Raw genomic sequence first — 24195 nt, forward strand, 5'->3', positions numbered from 1 at the left:
CACCCATATATCACTAACAAAACAGGCTGATTTTTCAACTCGTCTTGGATCTGGTGAAAAATGGGCTGCGTTGTGATAATCTGTCCTGACTGGTGCCTGTCATTGGAGCCTTTGATCTTGTAGCCATGTCGATAAAAGTGCATGATAGCAGCAAATAGCCCAGGTAGAGAACTCTCTAGAGTGAGCAGAGAGATTTATACCTGGGTCATTTCCTGATCTCCTCTCTGGTCACGGACTACCCAACTGGTCACTCAGGGGAACTCCACCTAGTTGCTGCTACAGACTGGACACACCAGTTAACACCATAGAAATCACAAGGCACCGACCTTAACCTCATAGACAGCACACTTCATCAGCTACACAGGCTACATTGTTACAATACACTACTGAGACAAAAACTTTTTCTAGCACCTTCTTTAAAATTTATTCAGTGCACTAAAAGCATTGGCCAGAGGACTATAATAAACCTGCACAGTGAAATAGAAAAAGGCACAAAAAAAAAAGAGCTCGGTCTCTGGTGTAATTAAATCGGGTTGAACCCAGCATGTGAGCAGATTTCTTGCTGATATATGCCAGAGATCTTACAATGCATTACTTATACTTGTTAAATCAGTGCTGTTCATCAGTGACAGAAGGCAGATGTGTTCTCACATTGTCAAACCATTTGAAAATAGTACAACACCTGGTGGATCAGTTCATCTAGCAGATACCATCTCCATTACATGCTTTACTTAAGTTAATTCTAGGATAGGTGTAACATATTGAGGACATATAGCTCTACAGTGAACCTACAGTATTAAATCTTCATATTGGACTAGGTTTTTGCACTGAAGCTATGAAATCCTCATACAGAGATACATGTACACATATTCTCTACAGTCAACATACAGTATGAAATCCTCATACTGGGATATGTTATACAGTGAACTTATGAAATCCTCATAGAGAGAAATACATGTACATGTATGCTTTACAGGGAACTTATGAAATCCTCATAGAGAGAACTACATGTACATGTATGCCTTACAGTGCACTTATGAAATCCTCATAGAGAGAACTACATGTACATGTATGCCTTACAGTGCACTTATGAAATCCTCATACAGAGAAATACATGTACATGCATGCTTTACAGTGAGTCTACAATACCATACAGAAACCTTTAAGTCCAATTTGAAACCATGTATACACGGCAGACAAGTTCAAAAAAAATTTAGAAGCTGTGTAAAACCCAACAAGTTTAATTTTTTGACACCCATCTTTAATGCATGGTTTTCATGTGAAAAAATACAATTTTGCTTGCCTTATTTCACTTAGAGCAAATTATATCAACAAATGAAAAAAATTCTAATTAACTTTAATGATACAGTGAAACTAGTAAGTCTATACACTATTGAGTTTGAAATGATTATCTTTCACATGTAGCTCTATATATATATATATATATATATATATTTCCTGTGAGTGTTGCATATGGTTGTATTAGCAGTGATTGGCCTGCTACAATTATACATGCAGGTTTAGAGTATATGTCAGGCTTCATGTACTTGTCCTCGCTAACATTATGTGCATCTGAAATAGCAGGCAAACCTGTGAATACCTGTTGGCCAGAGAAGGTATCTAACCTGAAGCAGTATTCGGACTGGTGATAGTGTTTGTAGGACTGATTAACATTCTACTCAAGCCACACAGAACTATAGCTTATCAATACGGACAGTTACATAGGAAAATCCTACCATTAGCCCAGTAATATGGAATAAGTCTACAGCAAATGGAAATATGAAAGCTCATTTACTGTAAATGTTTGGTTAGTATGAAGTATATTAATTTAATTATATGACAGTCCCTTAGGAGAGTGTATCAAACTTCAGGTGATGTTCTCTGTGAAAACACATATACGGTCAAGCTGAGACAAATGACAAATGTAAGCCGATATGATTATGTTTCAACTGACTTGCAATACCATCCCTTTTCACTTTGTTCCCCTTGGTTCATATCACGTAAACTTACTATGCCTGACCATACAGTTTTTACAGCCCTGTCCACAGCTTACCACTAAGTTATTAAAAGATAATAAAACAACTGTACTGATCTAGTGTACTAAAGCTGATTGCACATGAAACTAATCTGTATATAAACCTAATCTCAGTTAAATGGCTCTCCAGGTACTTCACAGGTAACGTATGTTATGATATGTACTCTGTGGTAGAATTATCATGTATCTGACCCAATTTACATATACATATGCACACATCATTTGATCTTGCATAACTCAAACTTCATTATCTGAAAAAAAAATATCTTTTACACCAAATTTTTTTGTCATGAAATTAAGTACATCTAATAAATTGGAAAGCTTAAAAAAAAATCAATTTTCACAGAACATTTTCCATCACCCTAGTGATCATACGTGAATGCCTTCTGCCTTTTTTGTCACCTATAAATGTGCATGTAATTGATCAGAGTAAATGATGGGGAAAAGAAGGGGAGAAAATTGATATTGATATATCTGCATAACTTTGGACACAGAGAATTTCTCACAGAGCTTACACATTTCTCTTTGATGTGTAATGTAGCAGTTGCTGAATACCTTGCCAACAGTTGCACGGCTCATGTTGAAAGAAATGCGCTTCATGTGTTTCTGACAAAAGTGATAAAAATAGCTATTCTGCATTTTCCCAAGGTAATCTTCTAAACAGCAAAAGGGCATGAGTGTTCAGACTTTAAATCTTCAACCTTTTTGCCATTTCAGTGCACAGAAGTGATGTAACAATGCTTATGTAGGACTGAAAAATACATAGTATATACTGCAATCAGTGCTATGCAGTGGTAAACCAGCAGGCAGACCTATCAACTGCCACCTATACATGCTACCTATACATAGCATATAATGCAATCAGTGCTATGCAGTGGTAAACCATCAGGCAGACTTATCAACTGCCACCTATAAATGCTACCTATACATAGCATATACTGCAATCAGTGCTATGCAGTGGTAAACCAGCAGGCCGACCTATCAACTGCCACCTATACATGCTACCTATACATAGCATATAATGCAATCAGTGCTATGCAGTGGTAAACCAGCAGGCCGACCTATCAACTGCCACCTATACATGCTACCTATACATAGCATATAATGCAATCAGTGCTATGCAGTGGTAAACCATCAGGCAGACTTATCAACTGCCACCTATAAATGCTACCTATACATAGCATATACTGCAATCAGTGCTATGCAGTGGTAAACCAGCAGGCAGACTTATCAACTGCCGCCTATACATGCTACCTATACATAGCATATACTGCAATCAGTGCTATGCAGTGGTAAACCAGCAGGCAGACCTATCAACTGCCACCTATAAATGCTACCTATACATAGCATATAATGCAATCAGTGCTATGCAGTGGTAAACCAGCAGGCAGACCTATCAACTGCCACCTCGCATGTAGCATCTCTACATCTATCAAGTGCCCCTCACATGCTCAACAAAAAAAAAGGCTATCAAATCTAAACACAGGCACCCCTCATCAAAGCCTGCTAAAGCCCTTCCACTTTGAAATCCTGCAAAGCCAATGTCCCTGATTAAACAAGTTGAAGCCATTGAGTCGGCAGTTGATAAGCCCTGATCAGGCTGACAGCCTGTGAGAAGCTGAGCTGGCTGGTAGGTATACCTCCCCCATGCCTCCCTGTTAACTCAGTGGGCAGAGAGTCAGGAACAGGCAACGTCCATATGTCCAACAGTCTGTTTCGATGTCCACATGTGCACAAAGTCAGACTGGACATGAACTGAGACACCTATACATGTACACAGCTACTGCTTACACAGAAAGCAATCTCCTGATCAATTTGCCTATGTCTGAAGCTATATATACTTCTAAAAGGTTCCATACAATGAAAGGGATGTCTTGAGACAACAGAGCAGAAACTGATATCATTGTTCAAAGTGGTTATTAACAGTTTCACAATTATCATGTTTTGACAAACATCTATCACAGATTCTACAGTGCTTGTTTTTCAAGAAGAAAACAGAACATTGGATTTTTAAGACTCTACTGTGTTTATTTACAAAGCAGAATGCTTATGGAGGAAGGGTGCACCACAATCCATGTTTTTATGATTCCTGTGTTCACCAAAAAAAGACACATATACATCTTCATACATTTAATCACAAGGTAGACATGTACGTGAACATCTTAAACCAAGATACCTACATGTATTTAAAAAACAATATTGTTTGACTACTTCTCCCGCATCCTTGCTGCTGGTCAGATGTAGGCTATCTGCAGGGCAAACATCATAATGTATCATAAAGATGAATAAATTGTATACAGCTAGTGAGGATATCCTTGTCCAAAATACCTTGTACATGCACATCTAAATCTGAATGCAAGTGTTTTCTGCTGGAGTTCATACTTCCATGGTCCATGATACCGTTGTTACTACATGCCAAGTTATTGCCACCCAGCATGTATTTGCAGGGCCATTGCTAAATGTACAGAAGCAGGAGTCCGTCATAAAAGCTAGCGTTATGCTTGTTCCCGTTGTGGGTCATAAACGCAATGGGGATACAAATATTAAGAAATTGAGGCAACATAAAATTATTCATTACCATACATCATTAGAGCAAGAAACAAAAGTGATTTTCCAGCAACTGCCCAGTACGGGTTCCCCGTTGGTAATGGGAATATTTGAATTGGCACGATGTGAGGTTTGATCCTCGCTATAATAACAGTTGGGCTATGCATGGCTGCTCCGGTCGCCTTTCAAGCTTCAGCCTAGATTTGACAGGGTACAATGACGTTTCCCCCATTACACCACTCAGCATGTAATGTTACCACAGTGCCTTAACACAGACTTTATTGATCTTTAAATGCCAGGCCATGTTAGCAGACATTTTCCTGGGGAATTTTTCATTATTATCAGTGTCTAATTCTTGCAGTCACCTTCCGTAAGACTCCCAGCCGGAGCGGAGCTCCACCGCCAAAGCCTGCCTCCTCAATTAAGGGGGATAAAAAGCCAAACCCTGGAGGATTTAGATACATATCATTTGCCAGGATCAGGATGGAAGTAGGCTACAATTCAAAATATTGTCTTGCCCATTCCAGTTCTACCAATGCGCCTGAAATCAACCTGATTACACAACATTAATTCTGACTCCTGTTCAAAGACATGTGATCAAAGATTAAGCAGTGAATCTGAAGTAATACATGTATGCAATAGTGGGGGCTCCCAAATGGGCGTCTTGCTGAGATGCTGTCAACACAAGGTCCATCCTAAGAGGATTTTTCTCCCAGGGAAATCCTGACCATGACGCAATGCTGTCCGTGGAGCCAGACTGAATCTGGCAGTGACAGTTACTTCTGCACCACAAATTACAATTCTCTGCTAGTATTGATCAGTTGTTATAGAACAATGGCCGCCTCTCTTTAGATTCCCATGGCCCTCCATCCCTGTTGTGCTTGGATTTGCTCATAATGACTTCCTTTCAAAAGCATCCTGATGGTTTTTTAACACAGCTATTCTCCCTATGGGAATGCCTTCCTCCCTAAATGGATCACACAGTGTTCTGAGTTGCTCTGGCTACCATGGACCGTCCATTCTCTAAAGATGTCTGAACATTGCACATTCTTACCACAACCGCATTCCCCTTGACCAAAACAAGATTGGAACTCTTACAGAAATTTCAACTTATTTCCCATCCTTGTATTTCCATAATGTTAACCAAACAGGCTCTGAAGCCTAACCCAGAGGTTACGTACAAAACCCATCATATTCTACAGCACTATAATAGTCCTACACAAGATCCCCAAATACTGCAACTCCCAAACAGATCTGGATAATTGTACACCATAAAAAATGTTAACTAGAAATTGCTGTTAAATTAAATGGAATGCTATAAAACCGTGTTACGGGTTGAAGTGGCTGTTTCTTTCTGCCAGCAATTTCTTCCTCTTCAACAGCCTGACATGAGCACAAAGATGATGAGTATGTCGCCATGTCTGAAGGCATGAGAATCTCATGACGCTCTCGGACTGCTAATCAACACGTCCGTCCAACACTTCCTGTCAGGTTCACATAGAAAAAATACAACAGGAAATGCACCGAGTCAAAATACTGCACACCTGAGCAAAAAATCACCATGCTCAGTTAAAAAAAATGAATGGAGGTGACTGACAATGAGATACAGCTAACTTTAAGAGCCTCTATCTGACGGCAATAGCTGGAGAACAGCAACGTCATCAGTCAAAAGTGTGCAACTGAAGCAAATGACAAAATCCTGCTACCATGTGTAATAAAATAGAAAACTTTAAACATGTCTTAAGACTCTCCATGTCACATCAATTTTCACAGAACTCCCAGCACTTCCAGTAAGTCTGCCCGATAATGCGAATACAAAACTTATTTTACATGTAGATGCACATTCTATAAACATCCTGGCTTAACACTCTTTACTCATTTCAACAGAAGTACACCCACATTAGCGTGAAAAATACAAACAGCCAGAGTAAGACAAGATATTTTTTGCGTCAACTGGTAATTTATTACCGTCATGTTAGGTTAATCTTAAATACAAATATTACATTAATCTCTACAAGAACATCTGCAAATAAAATACTTCCACAGCTGTTAAAAAAAACAATCTCTGGAAGTCTACTGGAAACAAAAGGATCCCATTAACATGGTCATACATACATAAGCTGTTATATTACACTTTAAATATACCAAATGAAAGAGGGAAAAAATGCTGTATTCACACAGTCATGTATCGCGTCTATTGTGTTAGAATAATAGAAGAGAGCAGCAGCAGGTATTGTGAGTAGGGTGAACTGGTGGTGTTCCTACCACTGCACACAGCATGGCTCTGGTGACAAGTGCTGCACTCATGCCAGCTTTCTGAACTGAACAACACAGCTGGAATGTATTAGTTCCACACTTTATAGATGTATCACATACTGACTGAGCAGAGAGAGCCAGTGCAGTTCTCTGATGTTCATTAAGACCAGCAGCTAAAGTTCAGAGTGTGTGGCAGTGGCCCCTCTTATCAGTTGTTGTGCGGGCCCTGCCCTTCCCTGATCCAGGACATTGTGTGACCAGAATGTCAGCCCTTCTATTGTGTCCCACACATGTACATTGTCTACAATAGATTACCCTCAAGTACTCCTCTTCCTTCAGAATACAGAATACATGTGTCCCCTACAGTCCCCATCCCCCATCCCAGCTAGTTGTAATGATATTTCTGGAGTGTAGTCCCACTGGTTATTTTTCAATGATTTTCAGCCTAATGGCCTATTAGAGTCAATCATCCGTAACTCACCGTCTCCTTTTTATTGATCACAATTTTTTTTTTATTTTCAAGACACAAACTCTTCAGGTCTTATTTTAAAATTCAAAATCAGCAGTTTGTATCAAGGTTTAAGCATCCTTCCAGATAACATAAGAAAAGGTTAAAAAAAAGTGCACATGATGTAACATTTCAGAACCTTTGACACACCAACCCCAGTTTGAATGATCATGTTGGTTTATTTCCTTATATTTTATATTAGTTTCTGAATTTAAAGAAAATACTTATATCTTCAGCAGATTTGAATTCTTTTCTTCAAACTGTTTGATTTTCTCTTCAATCTTCGTGTCAGAGATTCATCCATGAAATCAGTTGGCGATATAAAAGTAGCCAGTTTAAATCAATCCAGATATCTGCTCATGGAAACACTTGGCCCTTAGGGTGGAATGATACAGTGTGTATAACCTCTTCAATCTTCCCCTCTCACTTATATTTTAAAGTGTTAATATTTTTAATGAAATAAAATGAATCTTATTTGTGCACACATGAAGCAAACATAAACTTTTCTGGATTGTTAAATGCTATCCTAAAAAAAAATTCTCTTATAGGAATAAGTATACCAAGGGTGGAGAAAACTGGCGTGCCAGGAACTGGTGCCATGTGACATGTCATAGCAAATTTCATGCTGGAATGTATTTTCTCTTCCACTAGTGAGCTTCACAAAATATAGAATAACACAAGCCGATGAATGATTCAATATTTTCGTCTTATTTAAACCGTTTTTAAGAATTAAACCAGGTTTCTTGAAAATAGTTTAAATAAAACCGAAATATTGAATTATGTATTGCCGTGTGCCATTTATTGGAGTTGCCACAGTGCTATACAGCAATGTTTCACCAGGATGATACCGGTGCAGAATTCCTCATACCTAGCATTTGGCCGTGGATTAATGGTTGGAAAATGATCATTAAGCTCTGCCATTTCTGAAGACAACAACATGCATGGCTGGTAGAAAGATTCATGAGGCTTACAGGTAAATACAGAATAAATTGCAAATTATGATATTTAATCGTCACATAATATATGGCCCATGTGTATGGAGGATCAGGAGAAATGTAATAGTCTGCCCCATTTATCAACAAAGACATGCAGATCTATCTTCTCAATTTTAGCAGTCAGATGGTATCCCTGCCGTCTAAATAATGAGCCACACAACTTACAGGCTTGGGAGCTCAGATTCCACAGTGAATGAACTGAGAGACAAACAAATTTATATTCACAAAGTTTGTCACTTAAGTCTTTAGGGATATGGCCACTTTCCTGTCCTAGATTGAGCCCATATATTAACTCTGGTTTATGAATTCCCCCTGCCCTCCCTGGGGAGGGAACCAAACAAAGCAAACAGAAAACACTTTTCTGTACTTACTCCACAAAACTCCTAAAAACCTAAAATATGAAACCCATATGTGTCGCTCAGGGTTAATTCTGTTGTTATCAGCATGCGTGCGGACGCATTGTGTTAAATGTCTAAATACCGCCCGCCACCATTTTTCCCATCAATACAGTAGTGAGGCAGAGTTATTAGGAGACAAGTTGACACTGGTGGCTTGCCTTGCGAGTGTGACTACAGCACATACATCATACGTACAGCTAAAAGTCACATTGATGCAATTTAATGAGCACTACACCTGCTTCACAAATTATCTCTGTTCAAATGTGGACAGGCCTGGAGAAAATTACTGGGACATAAATCTACAGTTGCTCATCCTATGACCATTACCCATAACTCTCCTCAGAACACCTGATCACAAGCTGGAAACATGTCTTGTACCCTCACCACACAGCTTGGAAATTCCGTGACAAATATAAGTCAAACCTCTTCATTCGCTTAAAGAAAGGTTTCTATTTGATGGAGCCACGGAAGTAGCTATGTCATGATGGTGAAACTATGGCAAAGATGTTCAACAGGTATTTTTTTTATTCTTGGTTGCTGTTTTTTTTTCTCACCTCGAACAGTACCATAGATATTTAAAGTCTAACCACTACAGGTAGCCAACTCCTAAATCTTTGCTCTTCCACTCAATATAAACAGTTTCTTATGTAAATTTAACTAATTTTTTTCACTCTGAAATTTCATAAATTGAATACATTATACTTTCAAGTTGTCATAAAGTGTACTTAAAAATACTTGACAACTAATTCTCCAAAACGATAAAACAAATTAACCCTAAAATATTGTCATTCTCAAATAATGTTTAATAAAGCAAATAAATTTAATCTGCCATACAGTATGTTGCTTACGTGGTGCTCCCAGATGACTCCCATACCAAAGACTCGAGCCCATGAAACTTACTTGGCAAAAGGTAGTCCAGATTTCTAGCTGTAAGTAGCTGGCATAAAGTTAGCCCCATAGGATTAGGTATCCATTAAACATTGATAGTAAACACATTCCAGCTCGTAAATACATTGTTAGTGGAAGCTTTAGTGGCAGTAATGATTTTATAGCATATTGATCAGTTGTCCTGCTACATGTGCTAAGGTGGCCAGCCTGTCTGAAGCTTTACCCAGACCCCACATCCCGCTGCTGCCACCACTCTGCTAGCTGCCCCAACATCACCCTCCTACAGCATGGCAGAACTGGGCTGTTCTTCTCCTCGCTAAATTACATGATCAACAAGGACAAACTGAGCAGGAAAGAATTCCGATATCAGAGCGCCAATGTATTACACCTTGGTATTTCCTTACGTGTAACCTGCAAGGATATAATTTGTCCACAACACTTTAAAAGATATGTTTAGCCAGGCAGAATTACATACATATACCTGTTGAGACAGAACAGACTGGTTTTAAATTTTAGATAACAGATAGATGTGAAAACGTTGCATGAAATAAACAGTTCTGAGGGCAGGATAATGACCAGTAAATCGGATACACTTTTTCATTTTTCCTGGAAGAGGATATTGATGATTTCAAGGAACTAGTTTTCTTATAAACTTTGCTCTCGGGCCTTATGTGGGAAGATCTGCTAGCAACCTAGCAGGCGGATGGTCGTGGGTTTCACCCTGGCTCTGCCTGGTTTCCTCCTACCACAACTGTATAAGTGAAATATTCTTGAGTACAGCACCAACCCCATTAATAAACAAATATTAACTTTGCTGCTCATTGGCTTGATCATAGGTATAAAGTTTTTAAATTAGATTTGCTTTTATTCTTCATTTTAATTAAGACTCTTAATAAACTTTGTTTAAATCATAAGATTTGGCATAATGTACTGTAAAGCCAGCTTCAACTAAACTCTCTTTATCCCCTAATGATTTGTATTTGTTTTTTCCAAACGTGTAGCAATTTTTTTCTAGGCCAAAATTTTGTGTACCACAATATGTATTAATATATCTTGTCATCAATGATTTTTAGCTTTATAAAAATGCAAGTTAATATTAAGAATGCAAGTTAATATTAATAATGTTTAAAACCTCTAAACTATCCACTAAAACTTAGGCAGGACTTGTATATTTATCCTTTAAAGGATTCTGTAATTGATGAAAGATGTTAGGAGACGCTGACTTGTGTTTTAAAAAATGACATGTAAATTGCAGGAGGCTGGCTTCATTCTTAAAACTGTCACAATCTGGTCTCCCCTGTGTTTTCTTTAAGCAGGACAGTGGGTACGGGAAAACAGTCCCTGTACTTGCCGAACATGACCTCAATACTAACTACCATCTCCACAAGATAATTAATTTCCTCATGTGATTCAAAAAGCAGTTAGTGTATCATTAATGCATGGGACAGGCACACACTCATATCAGGTCACACTACCAGTTCAAATGCAGGACAGGCAGAAATCAAAGTTGAGGGACTTTAAGGACGGGGTAGCATATGTGGGTAAATATAGATGAAAGAAAAACCTGTTCACATAGACCTCTGACCCAGATATTACTGCTCATAATATAACTATCCACTTAGACAACACAAAAACTAAACTGCAGGCCTGAGATACAACCTTGTTCTGAATTATGTCTGCATGTATATAAACATATCATTCAAGTGTGAGATCGTGTCTGTACAGACAACACATAAATACAACAAAACTGTACCTATTTTCCACTGTTTTATTGACAATTTGACTCAAATACTCTTACTCAGATTAGCCACTGGGAACAATAGACTTTGTATTGTTAGAGTAAATTGTGAAAACTATGCTATTAAAAAAAAAAACAAAAAAAAAACAGAGAAATTATTTCTTGATCTTTCAACTATCACAAAATGTTATTATCTTTGCTACATTTACATAAAACAAAGAATGTATCTCCACCCTGAGCAATTTCTTCAATACCTGAACACGATCACAACAAAGAACCAGAAGTTAAAATGTTACTCTGTATCAAACAGTTAAAAAGAAATTGGAAAATGGGTATAAAACACAGATAATTTATCCTAAGCACGGGAAGACAATCAATTTTCTAGAGTTTCTTTCTGCTGCCAGCTTCTAAAAACACTGATTTCAAAGTATGAGGTAACTTGGTTTTACTGTGGTGATCCTGCAGGAAAACATGCATATCTTATTTAGTAAAATTTGTCTACACAATATATGTACTTAAAAAATCTCTACCGTTTTACTTATCTAAAAATTTTAAATAAGGAAGCACGGTTTTCAGAACAGCCATGTCATCTCAACACATTGATCTGTGCTATACATCTACCAATATCACCACAAAGTGAGTTTCCCAGAATTCTAAATTCAGGATGAATCAAGTTTGGATATCAGTTCACATAAATGTCAGACAAATATTGCTACACATAAATGTAAGATGAATATCTGTACACACAAATGTCAGATGCAAGTGCTAAGTTATCACAAGATTGTTTTACACAATTTTTAATCCTCACAAAACAATTCGCCAATGAAAGAAATATTCACCGATTAGCCCCACTAGGCTTTAACTGAGCAATGTTACCAAAAAAAATTAGCAAATAAGTTCTATAAAAAGTTACAATTACAAAAAAAAATGTTTTTATTAACCATATAAAATGTCCATCCTTCAATCCCATGAACACTTTCGACCCATTTCTCCAGCATACATTTAAAATGCAGGTGCCCCCATTTGTTTGCAGATCCACATTAAATATCCAAGAATTTTTCCACAGAAACAGGAACTTTCATGTATTGCTAATGGAACTTTCAAAGCTCTAACTTACACAATACACCAGATGGGTGCAAGTCAGTCGCTCCAGTGACGCTGAAACATTTTGTTATAATGTTGTATATTTTACATGAAAACTGCCAATTTGTAGTCAGAATGTAAAGCCAATTGGCAATGTCACACTGTTTCAAAACACATTACCAAGCATAATGGTGCAGTGGAAACGCACAGGCTAAAACCACAGTGTGGGGAGATTTGCGAGGAGAACCTCTATGGTCAGATGCTGAAAAATCCATGATGAAGATCAGTTGGGCTGACAATGATCAATGTTGAGGACAAAGATTTAAAACTTCTAGTGCGATACAATGGCTGGCAGCTTGGATCAACCTTTCCCAATGAGGGCATCAATAAAGACAGTATATAAGAGTTAGTGTACACTGATGTGGTCGATCAGTAACACAAGAAGTGTGTGAGGAGTTAAAGAAATCTCATGGTGATAAATGACTTGCCTAACAGAATGACACAACATGTCCAGAAACAGTGTTTCATGACATGAGACGAGTACACAACTGGGAATACATATAAACAATGGTTTCCTCCATGGTCAAACATCATTAGGCCATCAAATGACAGCCATGCTGATGCTTTAAAGTGGACTGATTTACAGTTGAATTCTCCAAGTTTCCTGGTAAGGTGACATGAGGTGAGAACCTCCTAAACAATAAAACAAAAATCCAATAAACTCAGGGTATGTACTGTTATCAGTCAGCTTTTCAAAAAATGTAGCAATGAGTCAACTTATCTGATTTTCATTTATACCTAAACTCGTAACAAAGTATTGATTTGTCACTTTACTGCTTTTAGAGTTGTTTCAACACAAAAAGGCTTTTTGCAACCCTTAAATTTAGCTGCCATATAATGAGATAGCCGATCATACATTATACAAAGGTCTACATACAAGGTGAAAGCACACAAGAGGACATGTTCACAAAATTAGGACTTGAGCAGTTATACAGCATTATCCCTTCTGCAACCCCAACCCTTGCAAGGAAATCAATACTTGATTCAGATGAAATCATCAAATATTTTCTCAGCATCTGTCCTTTACAACCCTTTGTGGGATGTTTTATAGGGGAACACACGGCAAAACACTTAACAGGGCATTTCTAAAAGAGTATATATCACAGGGCCTGTCATAAACTCTAAGAGACAACAGGCACTTGTAAAAACCCTGCTTAGTTAGAGAGGCAATATTTATTGCAGGAGTTGTTTCCAATACATTAAGTTGTCCAGTCCTCAGCCTTGTCTTTGTCAAAACTATTGGTACGTGCATAAGATCCAAGGCTTAATCAAACTAATTAACACATTGCAACCTTTGCACTGTTTACAGGTGCATTGTTTCAGAATATTTTGAAGCACCCTAGGTGCACCCTACGCTCAAGTTCTAGAAATATTACTTCAAATATTTTAAACATACAGGTACCGCCTCTGCATATGTAGCAATACCTGAACATGTGAAATCCTACATTTAATAGGCTGATTAATCTTGACATGCTACTAACATCGTTCACACGCCATCAACTGCTTCATTCAAATTATCCACATCATTAACATGTGCATCAAATCAAGAATGAACAACCAGCATAGACCACTGATAAGCACAATTAGCAATACTTCTCTGCAAAAAAAAATAACAAAAACAATCAAAGTAAAGAAATTTTAACAGAAAAAAAATTGCGTTTTGATTGTTTGGTATTGTTTGTACACTGAAGCATTACAGAAGGACTCTGAAATTGTGATCCTACATGACAACAGACAAATACTACCTTAATTCAGCAAAACCAGTCTGTCAAAAACAGACAAGTAATCAGTAAACTTTAATTAATTTTAGCAGTGATATTTTTAAACAGAAGACATGCGCAATTAAAACAAAAAGTTGTAAAATTACTTTACAATTTTGAAACAACCACAACTAACATGAGTTGAAATTTAACAAGCAGCATAAAATTCGCTTCACAAACTGTCTGACGAGATTAGGCGAGTTAGTGAAATATTTTTTTAAAGCTGTTACACGATCGTGAGACAATTTACAAAACTTGGGAGATTTGGATTGGTTTTGTCCTGAACAATAGGGTTACAGAATACAGGGACAAATGAATGACTCATGCGTTACCTCCCTGCAATGCTCAAAGCATGCTAGGAAAAGCTACAAAGTGCAATGAAACAATATTTACCCTCTACTTCAATCCAAAACCATTCATCATGTCTAGGACTCCAAAGTGGGCAGAGAACTGGGCTGCTTCCCCACAGCCCTATCCCATGCTGCCAGCTTTCATGCTACACATGATAAAATTTAGGTTCCTCCTCCCATAAAGGCTTTAATATTATGGGTTTCAAATTTAAGTTTCCTTCAGCAGGGCCTGGGTAGTACAGTTTATCAATGACCTGCTTTGTTCATGGTGGCAAAGTCTGGATATATGATACTGTCCAGCAGAAGCAATGTTAACTGCCTAGCCCAAGCAACGTAAGATATCCCTACAACATGGGCTGTGTCCTCGGCTGTGCAACAGTTCGGCAGACATCAAAAGGACGGCGCAGTACGTGTAGCACCGACTCAAAAAACCCACACTTCACTTCTTAAAAACCAATATTCCACCAAAAGTCACTGACGCTATGCCTAAGGGAATCCAAGATGCCGATCTGAACAAAGTTTATGACATATTACAGCCAAAATAATACAACAGCAACACTAGTAGAGTGCGATAAAGTATAAAGACACAAATTTTGCTAGCTACATACCGTCTTGTCGACCATTGCCGTGTTTTTCGCCGCCTGGGTACCCCTGCCCAGCTAAACTATGGTGTTTGTCCTGCAATGGAAGGAGAAAACCTCTGTTAATAGGTTATACACATCTCGTCCACGAATCAACACAACCCGCTAATGATCAAAGGGTAACACTATCAGCCATTTTCAAAATCGGGCGATCAAAGGCTATACCGCCAGCTTACCTCCTCAGTCTCTGTAACTAGACCCAGCTTATCCTCCGATAGATTTTCAGACGATTTTTTCTCCTCCTCTCCCTCATCTTTGTACACCTTTACTTCGTCCGATGATGCCAAATCTTCTCCGCCGCTAGAATTGACATGCGGCATGGTCAAAACTTGTTAGATCTATCTTATTTATGACAGGATGTTAGCGACTCCCCACTACACGTTTTGAATCCGCCATGAATGCACTACGTAAAGACATTCATTCTAATAGCGCCCAATTAGCAGCACCAGAGCACGAGCTCCGCCATCGGACCAATCAGAAAGCCCGTTACATCGCGCGGCTACGGGCACCTTGCAGTTCGCGCAATGCACTCCTACCACATTTCTCGTTCTCCAGAGACGATTAACTGTGTAATTCCTGTTTAGGGTAACCCCCAATGGGCAGCAAAGCACTAAGTCTGATTATGCTGCTTGTCCTGAAGGCTGATTATGATTGATTTAAAGTTCTAGTCAGTAATCTAGGCGTCTGTGCAATGATACTTGAGTAGGTCGGCCAGCCAGTCCGTCCCGTTGTCCGTATGTGTATCCGTATGGGGTTGGTCTGTGAGTACGGTCAGCCCGTGTAGTGCTGTTGCTCAGCGAGCGCTTCTCAGATACTGTTTGTGTAAGAAACTGTCCTTGTTCATCCACACGAGAACACCAAACGAAAATGTATTATTTCCCTCTTCATCGATGAGCAGACTAGCTCTCATCGGATTGACTGTTGCTATTCATAACAACAAAGACTGCTGAGGTATGGCCTCTACAGTCGCGAACATTTCTGTTATGTGCCTGTGTAAAATGTTTTCAGCTCCGTCCCTTTGATGTGGCCGCCTATCCCCGATCCTTGCCATTCACTGTGTGCGCCCTAGTCGAATAAGGTCAGGAGTCTAATGTGTTTTTTTGCCGGGCCCTTTCACGCGTTTTAACAGCAGCCAGGATGATGCGGTCTGCAGTATGTATGTACGTGTGCCATGATATAACTGGCTTTAGGCCTACACTGAGCCACTCTCGGCTAAACTTATAGTACTGAAGTTCACCAGGAACACTGCGGCGGCCCCTTTGATCTCTGTCGGCGGCCCTTTGTGATACCTTATATGGCAGTATTGAGTGAGCAAGGAGACTAGATTTGTTTACACTCTATTTCCTTTGGTAACTAACGCCACCTATAGGTGGTAGTCTTGTACTGCTGTCTGTAGATGAGTACCCATGTGTGTAACGCCTTTAATGTGAGCCCAGTAACGCATTTAGCTTGTCGCCAGCAAAATTTATGGAAATTAAAGATGTTTTTACTTGTAAATCAAATGTCATGATCACTGATTAAACTTTGAAGGACTCGGATGAATGCATACATTATATCTACATGAATATATGGGATCTGAACACCTACACATTCAAATATTCATCCTTGCGTGCGCACACATATACATAAATACACCTCACATATTAGCCCAAATGTACGGATTATCCTGTACTTATATACCCCTACTTTTGTTTTTGTTTTCACCCGTTAAAATATTTTTTTTTCGTGGGGAGGGGGCTGAGACGTCGGAAAGTATCTGTCGCCAGGCCTAGGGTCATTTTCTCTCCTTGTATATCTACAAATTAGCAATTTAGATCACCTGTAGCTCAGTGAATGATGCTATGACGATTTATGGCTACAAGATATAACAAATTGTGACGGATTATAAATCACGCCAAGATAGCTGAACATGACACAGCCCCTAACTCTGTATGTAGGCGACTAATGCTGTTAGTTAAACATTTTAAATTGTGCAATCTGGTAACGGTAACAGAAATATCTACACATATTGAGCTGAAAATATATGGAATGTCAATATATGTCAATGAAAGGAAACAGACGTTACTGTTCACTTGTTTTGTAGTTCGTCATAGGGGCTGTAGGGAGGTGGATACGCCAGAATTCCATTGTCATGTTGTATTATGCTATGTGCTTCAGCTCGTAGAGATATGCATTCCTCATTGTGCGAATACGTTAAAACCCAAGCATTCATTCATTCATTGTGTGAATAAATAATAATGATTATAATTATTCCCATAAAGAAACAATTATCTTGTTCTCGAATATAAGAACTTTTCGGTTTCACTTTATCGTTCATGTTAATGTCAACGACACAAATGCTATGTGGTAAAAAGTTTCATTTCGAAAACGGTTACAATCCAGGCGGCTGGCATTTCGGCAGAGAATGTGGTAGAACTTTATGACGTTATCGGACACGGTATAATATTAACATGGTATAGCATATAAAATAACACAGATGTCAAACGTGACCACGAGCTCGCATGTTGCCGACATTTGAGGACCACGTGTGCGCATGTCATTGACAGGAAAATATGTATAAGGTATATACATTTAATATAGTGGATTATATATCAGCACTATATCTGTAAATCTTGTATACAATATACAATGCTGCTATTACACGCAGCCATTGTCTGCCATAGAAAGAAAATACATGTCTACAACTTTTGAGCAACTTGCAGCCATCTAATCTTCGAAATACAACAAAAACTGCACCGCCTTAGTCGGTGATTACGATCTTAAATTAATGTATTTGAAATATTTGTGCCTATTGTAGTAGAAACAATATCCTAATGCATTTGTAAATTATATTTCGACATTAATTTTGACTGGCATTTTTGTTAAAGGATAGTAAGACAAACGTATATAAATGTACGAATATATAATTGCTTTGTACTTTGTTCTTTCGGATAAGCACAATTTGCATGCTTTTACCAGATGCATATACTTTACTGGTACATAGACTGTAAACTGTTTTATGATGCCTTTAAGAGTTTAAATATTTATATTTTCTTTTGTCTGCAAACGTGCAGTTACCGGAGCTGATTGATAAATTCTTGCATGGTTCAGATTTGCAATATGTACCACAATAAATTAGCCATGTTGACTGAGGCCCAGGTTAAAAAGATTTTTGGTGGCGATTTTAAAATTATATCATGAATATAATCAATAATCTCTATAATTGCTTTACTGTGTAGATATGTTCCCATGGTTGATAACCAGTTGCCCTGCACATTTGTATTGCACAACTTCAGCACATATGTATAGATTCTGCACGTGGGTGTGAGATGACTCGGCATCCAGAACAGAAAAGCCCCTTATAACATAACCATCTGTATGTCCACATACATGTAAGGCGGACTTCAAGGATGAGATATGTTGATTTATTCCATGTACATTCGAAGACTCGGAGGTTATATGGGACCGAAAATCGCGAAGCCAAAGTATTCTTTCTTCCTATTAGGGGTTGCCCTGGTAAAGAATTTCCGAACTCTTTCATCCTTCAAACTTCTCCAGCGGAATATGTAATGTATATTTTTTATTAAAGAGAGTTTTGGGGGCTGGTATTTTGATTAAGTCTCGGAAGCAAGTGTTGGCCAGGGAGTTGGTAAGACTTCAAAGGCTAGCATTATACGGAGATGTAGTAAGGAGAGCACCGCGTTTGTATATACTGTGGATGTCTGCTATATACCACCTCAAATCGCAGCCACTCAGCGGTATAAGAAGCCCTACCGAATAATACCCTCACCTATATGGCATCTTTCACGGATCTCACCACAGTTCCACAATCTTAAATGTCCTCAACAGATCTGTGTTGGACAATCACTTGTCACTCTGATGTATCAAACCAGTCACTTCCAAGCAGGCAAAATTTCGGGATGAATTACACGGCAGTGAAATAAAGATACGACATGGACAAGAAGAAACAGTCCTACCCCTACTGTCCCCCTATATTTTCTAACTGAATTCGAATTCGTGTACCATGTATGTATTCATATATACGTACAGAGGCTCACTCAGGGCTGGTTATTTAATGATCTTGTTCAATATCTTGAATGGTATATCCGTTTTATGAACATGTATTGGGGCTACATATTTTAAGATCTTAATAATAATAATAATATATATATATATATATATATATATATATATATATATATATATATATATATATATATATAAACTGTCCCCATACATCGTTTCTACAAGTTGTAACAATTTCTTTTAAGGTGTACGTGTATGCGTAAGCTATATATTTTTTATTAAGTTATATTTTAATGGTACACACACATTGCATTTTGGAGGAAGCATATTCATCAATCATCGATAGTGGCAAAGAGTGCATGGTCGCATGAATATTTGGATTCATAATTCCTTTGTTCTGAAATCCACATAAATATTATATCCTCCTTATCTGAAAATATACGCCATATGCATGCATGCACACCGCGAGCCTTCTCGACTCTCCCAGCCAATGGTGTCCTCTAGATCTGAACCAGATCAACTGTGTCAACACATTGACAAGGTCCAAAATATACAGTGACATTATTTCAAATGGTAAAGTAAAAACCATATCTAAAAATACCAATAAATCAATGGCGGACGCAGGCGTGGATTACCGTCGCATAACATGTCCTAAAACACGCAAATAACCACTTTCGTGATCGACTGGCCAGTCGGGAGAAATTTACCGTCGGCAAGATCAAAGGGCCGGCTCGTATGTGATCAGCAGTGCTCTGGATGACGTACGACAGCTATGATGACAAGTGTTTGCCACTAATTGCCAGTTTCCATATATATGTCTATACACACATATATAGACCTGTATTCCAAGGTTAAGCGACAATGATCGTGTATATGACATCGCTATGCAGTATTCTCTTGAACTCTATGTACGCGGCCATTCTATTCACGTGTCAGACTGACAGAGCGTATACGTTGTCACAGCGAATAGCCAAATCGATAGGAAATTTTCACAAAACAATTCATAACTAAAGTTAGTTGTTACTCAACAAACAAAATGACCATTAATCAACACCTAAACATATCTATACTTCAATAAAAGATCCCAATTGTTAAGTATTTTCAATAATCTGTGCAATAAAAATGCATGCAGAAAAGAATTGTCCCTGTTTTAGTGCGGCATGCAGACCCTTGTTTATATATTGATCAACGTATATTAACAAGTTACAAAAAAAGAAACCAAGTTTTTAATAGAGGGAATTTATTGTCCACAAAACTGCATAATAATTATGGATAATATGATTTAATTGAATTCCATAATTTATTCTGGATAAAAAATATTTTAATATTGAGAGGTGTAGGCCTATATTCCGAAATACTCAAGTATACGATTCAATGGCAGTAGAAAAATTATCACTATATTGCATGTATATAGGCTACACTGAAGTATACGTAATGAAGTATTATATTACACTTATAGGAAGTATAATCATCGGATCATGTCAAAGACAACAGATTAACGAATGTGAATTATCAGAAAACATTTTATGAGGAATTTACATAGTAAGTTTGTATGATTAAGGATCTTGAATGTTAACATAAATGATATGTATATGCACGCAAAAATATATTAACTCACATGAATAAGACGTTTTCAGAAGTGCATAATGCGAAACACGTGTAGAAGTCCATGCGCATTTAATAGCTGTAGCTTATATAGCCAAAGTGAGTACATTTGTCGTGCATGTATATACATACATAGTTTCCGTGTTTGCATTACACAGTTATACATCGGAAATGCAAATAGAAATGTTAGGCTGCAGGGTAATATTAAACAATTGTTTTCTATTACACGGGCTTTTTCAATTTATACACTCACATTTGTCTATTTAGTTGCTTTTTTCATACGAATATAAGATTTATAGCATATACATATATAATATGCACGTGACACCGAATGTGCACTACAGAAATACTCTCCATTATTCATGGTTATACAGTAGAATGATTTATAGCGCATTTCTCATCGATTCATAAGATCTATGTTTGCAAAAATGCTCGCTGTTCGGTGGTTACATACATGGTTACATTTAAACATTTGTGAAAAGTAAATTTTCTTGAAATAATAAAACCGCACATATACACTTGAACAATGCGTATGTAATAGCAACATTGCGCCAACATGTAAATTTCTACAGCTTGTGACCTCGCACATTGCCGAACTGTTGACGTCTTGTCTATCTGCATGTATAGGTTTCTGTACATGCCTGGTAATAAACAACATATGGTTTCGTATAAGGACGTTGTCGGAGACAACTTTGCCGGTGTAAAAGTATTTCTCACCCAATGTGCGTTATGACCAGCAGTAACTCGCTTATTATATTGATGAAGATTTATATTGAGGATTTTGCATCCCACTGTGATGGCTTTGTCGGTTAACTATACACTTATCAAAAGACCTAAATACAAGATGGACCTAATCCATGGCAATCTTTCCGCGTGTATATAGGTCTATATACGTGTGTAGAACTGTAAGTGATGCTTACGAACCAACCAGTATAACACCCACTGATTTTCTCTAAAAGTTGCCTCCTAGAGCCTTTGATGTGACTATTCTTGGTTGGTGGCTTTCCTTTATTCTTCAGATCTCCACAGCTTTTGATCTTGTCTCGAATGTTTCCTTGCGGTTTTTTGGTTGAGGCACATACGGTCTATATACGACCTCAAAATACTGCGCAGTGGCAACGAGGCGTTCACGCCGCTCTTGAGATCTAGCCTGTCTGCGCGCAGACGTGAAATCATATATTGGGAGTTAAGTATGGATTATCGAATTGTCTTCCGCATAAATATGTCCGAAAGTCACAAAATAATACTGAGACCACGCTCAAAGCTACCATACACTATGCTGGGATAACGTGACGAGATATTGTTTTACTATAATGTGTTCATGGGAATACATCAGAGCTGCTTATAATATGCGTTATAAATCAGAAGGGATCAAACATATAAATATAATTTTAGAAAAATTAATGACCTAAATCACGGACGAAGTACCCTATAACTGGTGTGATGACTTGGCATGACCACTTTCTGGCATGTGTTCTTAGGTCGTAATTTTTACACAACCATATATATATATATATATATATATATATAAAAGTTCAATATATTAACCACATGCATGAGGTGAGTCAAATTTGTTACTATAAACCTCGATATAATTAATTTATTTATTTATTTGATTGGCCTGTTACATCGTACTCACGAATACTTCACTTACACAACGGCGCCCAGCATTGTGGTGGGAGGAAACCGGGTCGATACGATTTCACTAGTGTTTAAATATATTACATGTCCGAATGTCCATTCTGTATATTAGGGTTGATGTAAGTCATTGCATGGAGAAGGCAACCTTTTATATCCGTATGTAAAATGAATAAAGCATGAAATTATTTACAAATCGGCACATACATACAAGTCTTCATGTTAGCCAAATGATGAAAGAAAAATACTAAATATAAACATTATTAATACATATTCTTCAGAAAACTGTTTAATGTAGTTAATTGGCATAAAATCATGGAATTACGCCCGTTCGTATGTTTTTATACTAAACATGTATAGGAAACGTCGTTAATGTGGCACGGTTATAAATTTCAGAATTATATATTAGGCATTTCCTCGATCAGCCATTCAGTTTAGGACTTACTCACTGATAACGTCAGCTGCAATATTGGCCTACATCACAACTGTTTACATCACAGATACGTAGCAAAAACTTGTATAAGTATAAAAAAAAATATATGTACTGTAGGCCTATACATTATGACATTTAGTTTGAATTTCCAGTATGAGTTTCGTAACCCGCTATCACAGATATTTGGTTCCACGCGGTTTTTCGGATGTCAAGGTCAGCAACTTGCGGTCAACGTTTCTATACGGTTGTCGGTTGCCCCCCGATGTTCGAAAATCCCCTATCAATGCTTTGACTTTCACGTGGACAGAAAACTGGGTATACACATGTAACGTAAACAAGAAACACAGTGTTTTACTTCAAGCATAGTTTTGAAAACATTATATACTGAACATTTATATACATGCATTCATATCATAGAAATATTAAATTATATCTGACAATTCATTTCAAACACTGTTTTTAATTCCTGCTCATTTTTATCTCATCAATGAAAACCTCGAATTCGAATGTGGATGTATACATATAATTGTCAGTATTCTCTGACATCGTTTATGCGAAAGATTACTGAATGTGGCATTAAATAACAATCAAATAAATAAATATTGAGTGGTATTTTATAATCTTTCGATCTGATATTTCAGGGAGAGTTTGATGACGTCAGAGGTATATTATGCCCCGGATCTTTATCTTAAAGACCAGATGTGATCACACTCTCTAACTGACAAACTTACTTGTGTAACTGGGAAAAAAAATTCACAATGTATGGTATCTTAATATCCCGAATTTAAGTCGCCTTAGGTACATGTTTCGCATCATACGAGAGAAGCCGATGTACTGTACCTTGTAGACTATTGCATAGGATTATGCGCATTTGCATACGTCTTTCATTATGGCATATATATCCAATAGGAGAGTTTCGAGTTGTCATCAAAGGTAAAAAAAAAAGTCCTACTGCGTCATGTGAATGGTGAAAAATGTTAGGCAACCTTTGTTGACATTAATTTACCGTTCACCTATTTCACCTTTTTTCAGTGGCACAAAAGACTCCTCTTTGCTTTAGGAAATTCTCAAGTTCACAAACATTCATATTCTCTTTTTTGAAACGTCCATATTATTCAGTAAGACGGGTCGGAAGTTGGAGGTCATGTGACCACCCATTCGCCACGAAAACAAAATGGCCGCCCAATGTTAAAGCATTGGGGTAAGAGTCACTTTTTGCAACTTCGCTAGCGACCAGTAAGGCCACCACGAAAAC

At 37.8% G+C, this 24195-nt stretch overlaps 1 protein-coding gene across 6 annotated transcripts in view; it reads right to left on the reverse strand.

Moving 5' to 3' along the window:
* Positions 1 to 16296, reverse strand: part of LOC135461658 (protein pangolin, isoforms A/H/I/S-like) — a 60579-nt gene extending 44283 nt beyond the window's left edge. For all 6 annotated transcript variants that reach the window (XM_064738845.1, XM_064738846.1, XM_064738844.1 and 3 more), the window contains exons 1-2: positions 15436 to 16296; positions 15227 to 15296 (exon numbers count right to left, since the gene is read on the reverse strand). In XM_064738845.1, coding sequence (XP_064594915.1) covers positions 15227 to 15296; positions 15436 to 15579 — 214 coding nt within the window. In that variant the 5' untranslated portion in view covers positions 15580 to 16296. The remainder of the gene's footprint in view (positions 1 to 15226; positions 15297 to 15435) is intronic.
* Positions 16297 to 24195: the final 7899 nt, after the last annotated feature.

The sequence above is a fragment of the Liolophura sinensis genome, chromosome 1 (genome assembly GCF_032854445.1).
Source record: "Liolophura sinensis isolate JHLJ2023 chromosome 1, CUHK_Ljap_v2, whole genome shotgun sequence".
NCBI lineage: Eukaryota > Metazoa > Mollusca > Polyplacophora > Chitonida > Chitonidae > Liolophura > Liolophura sinensis.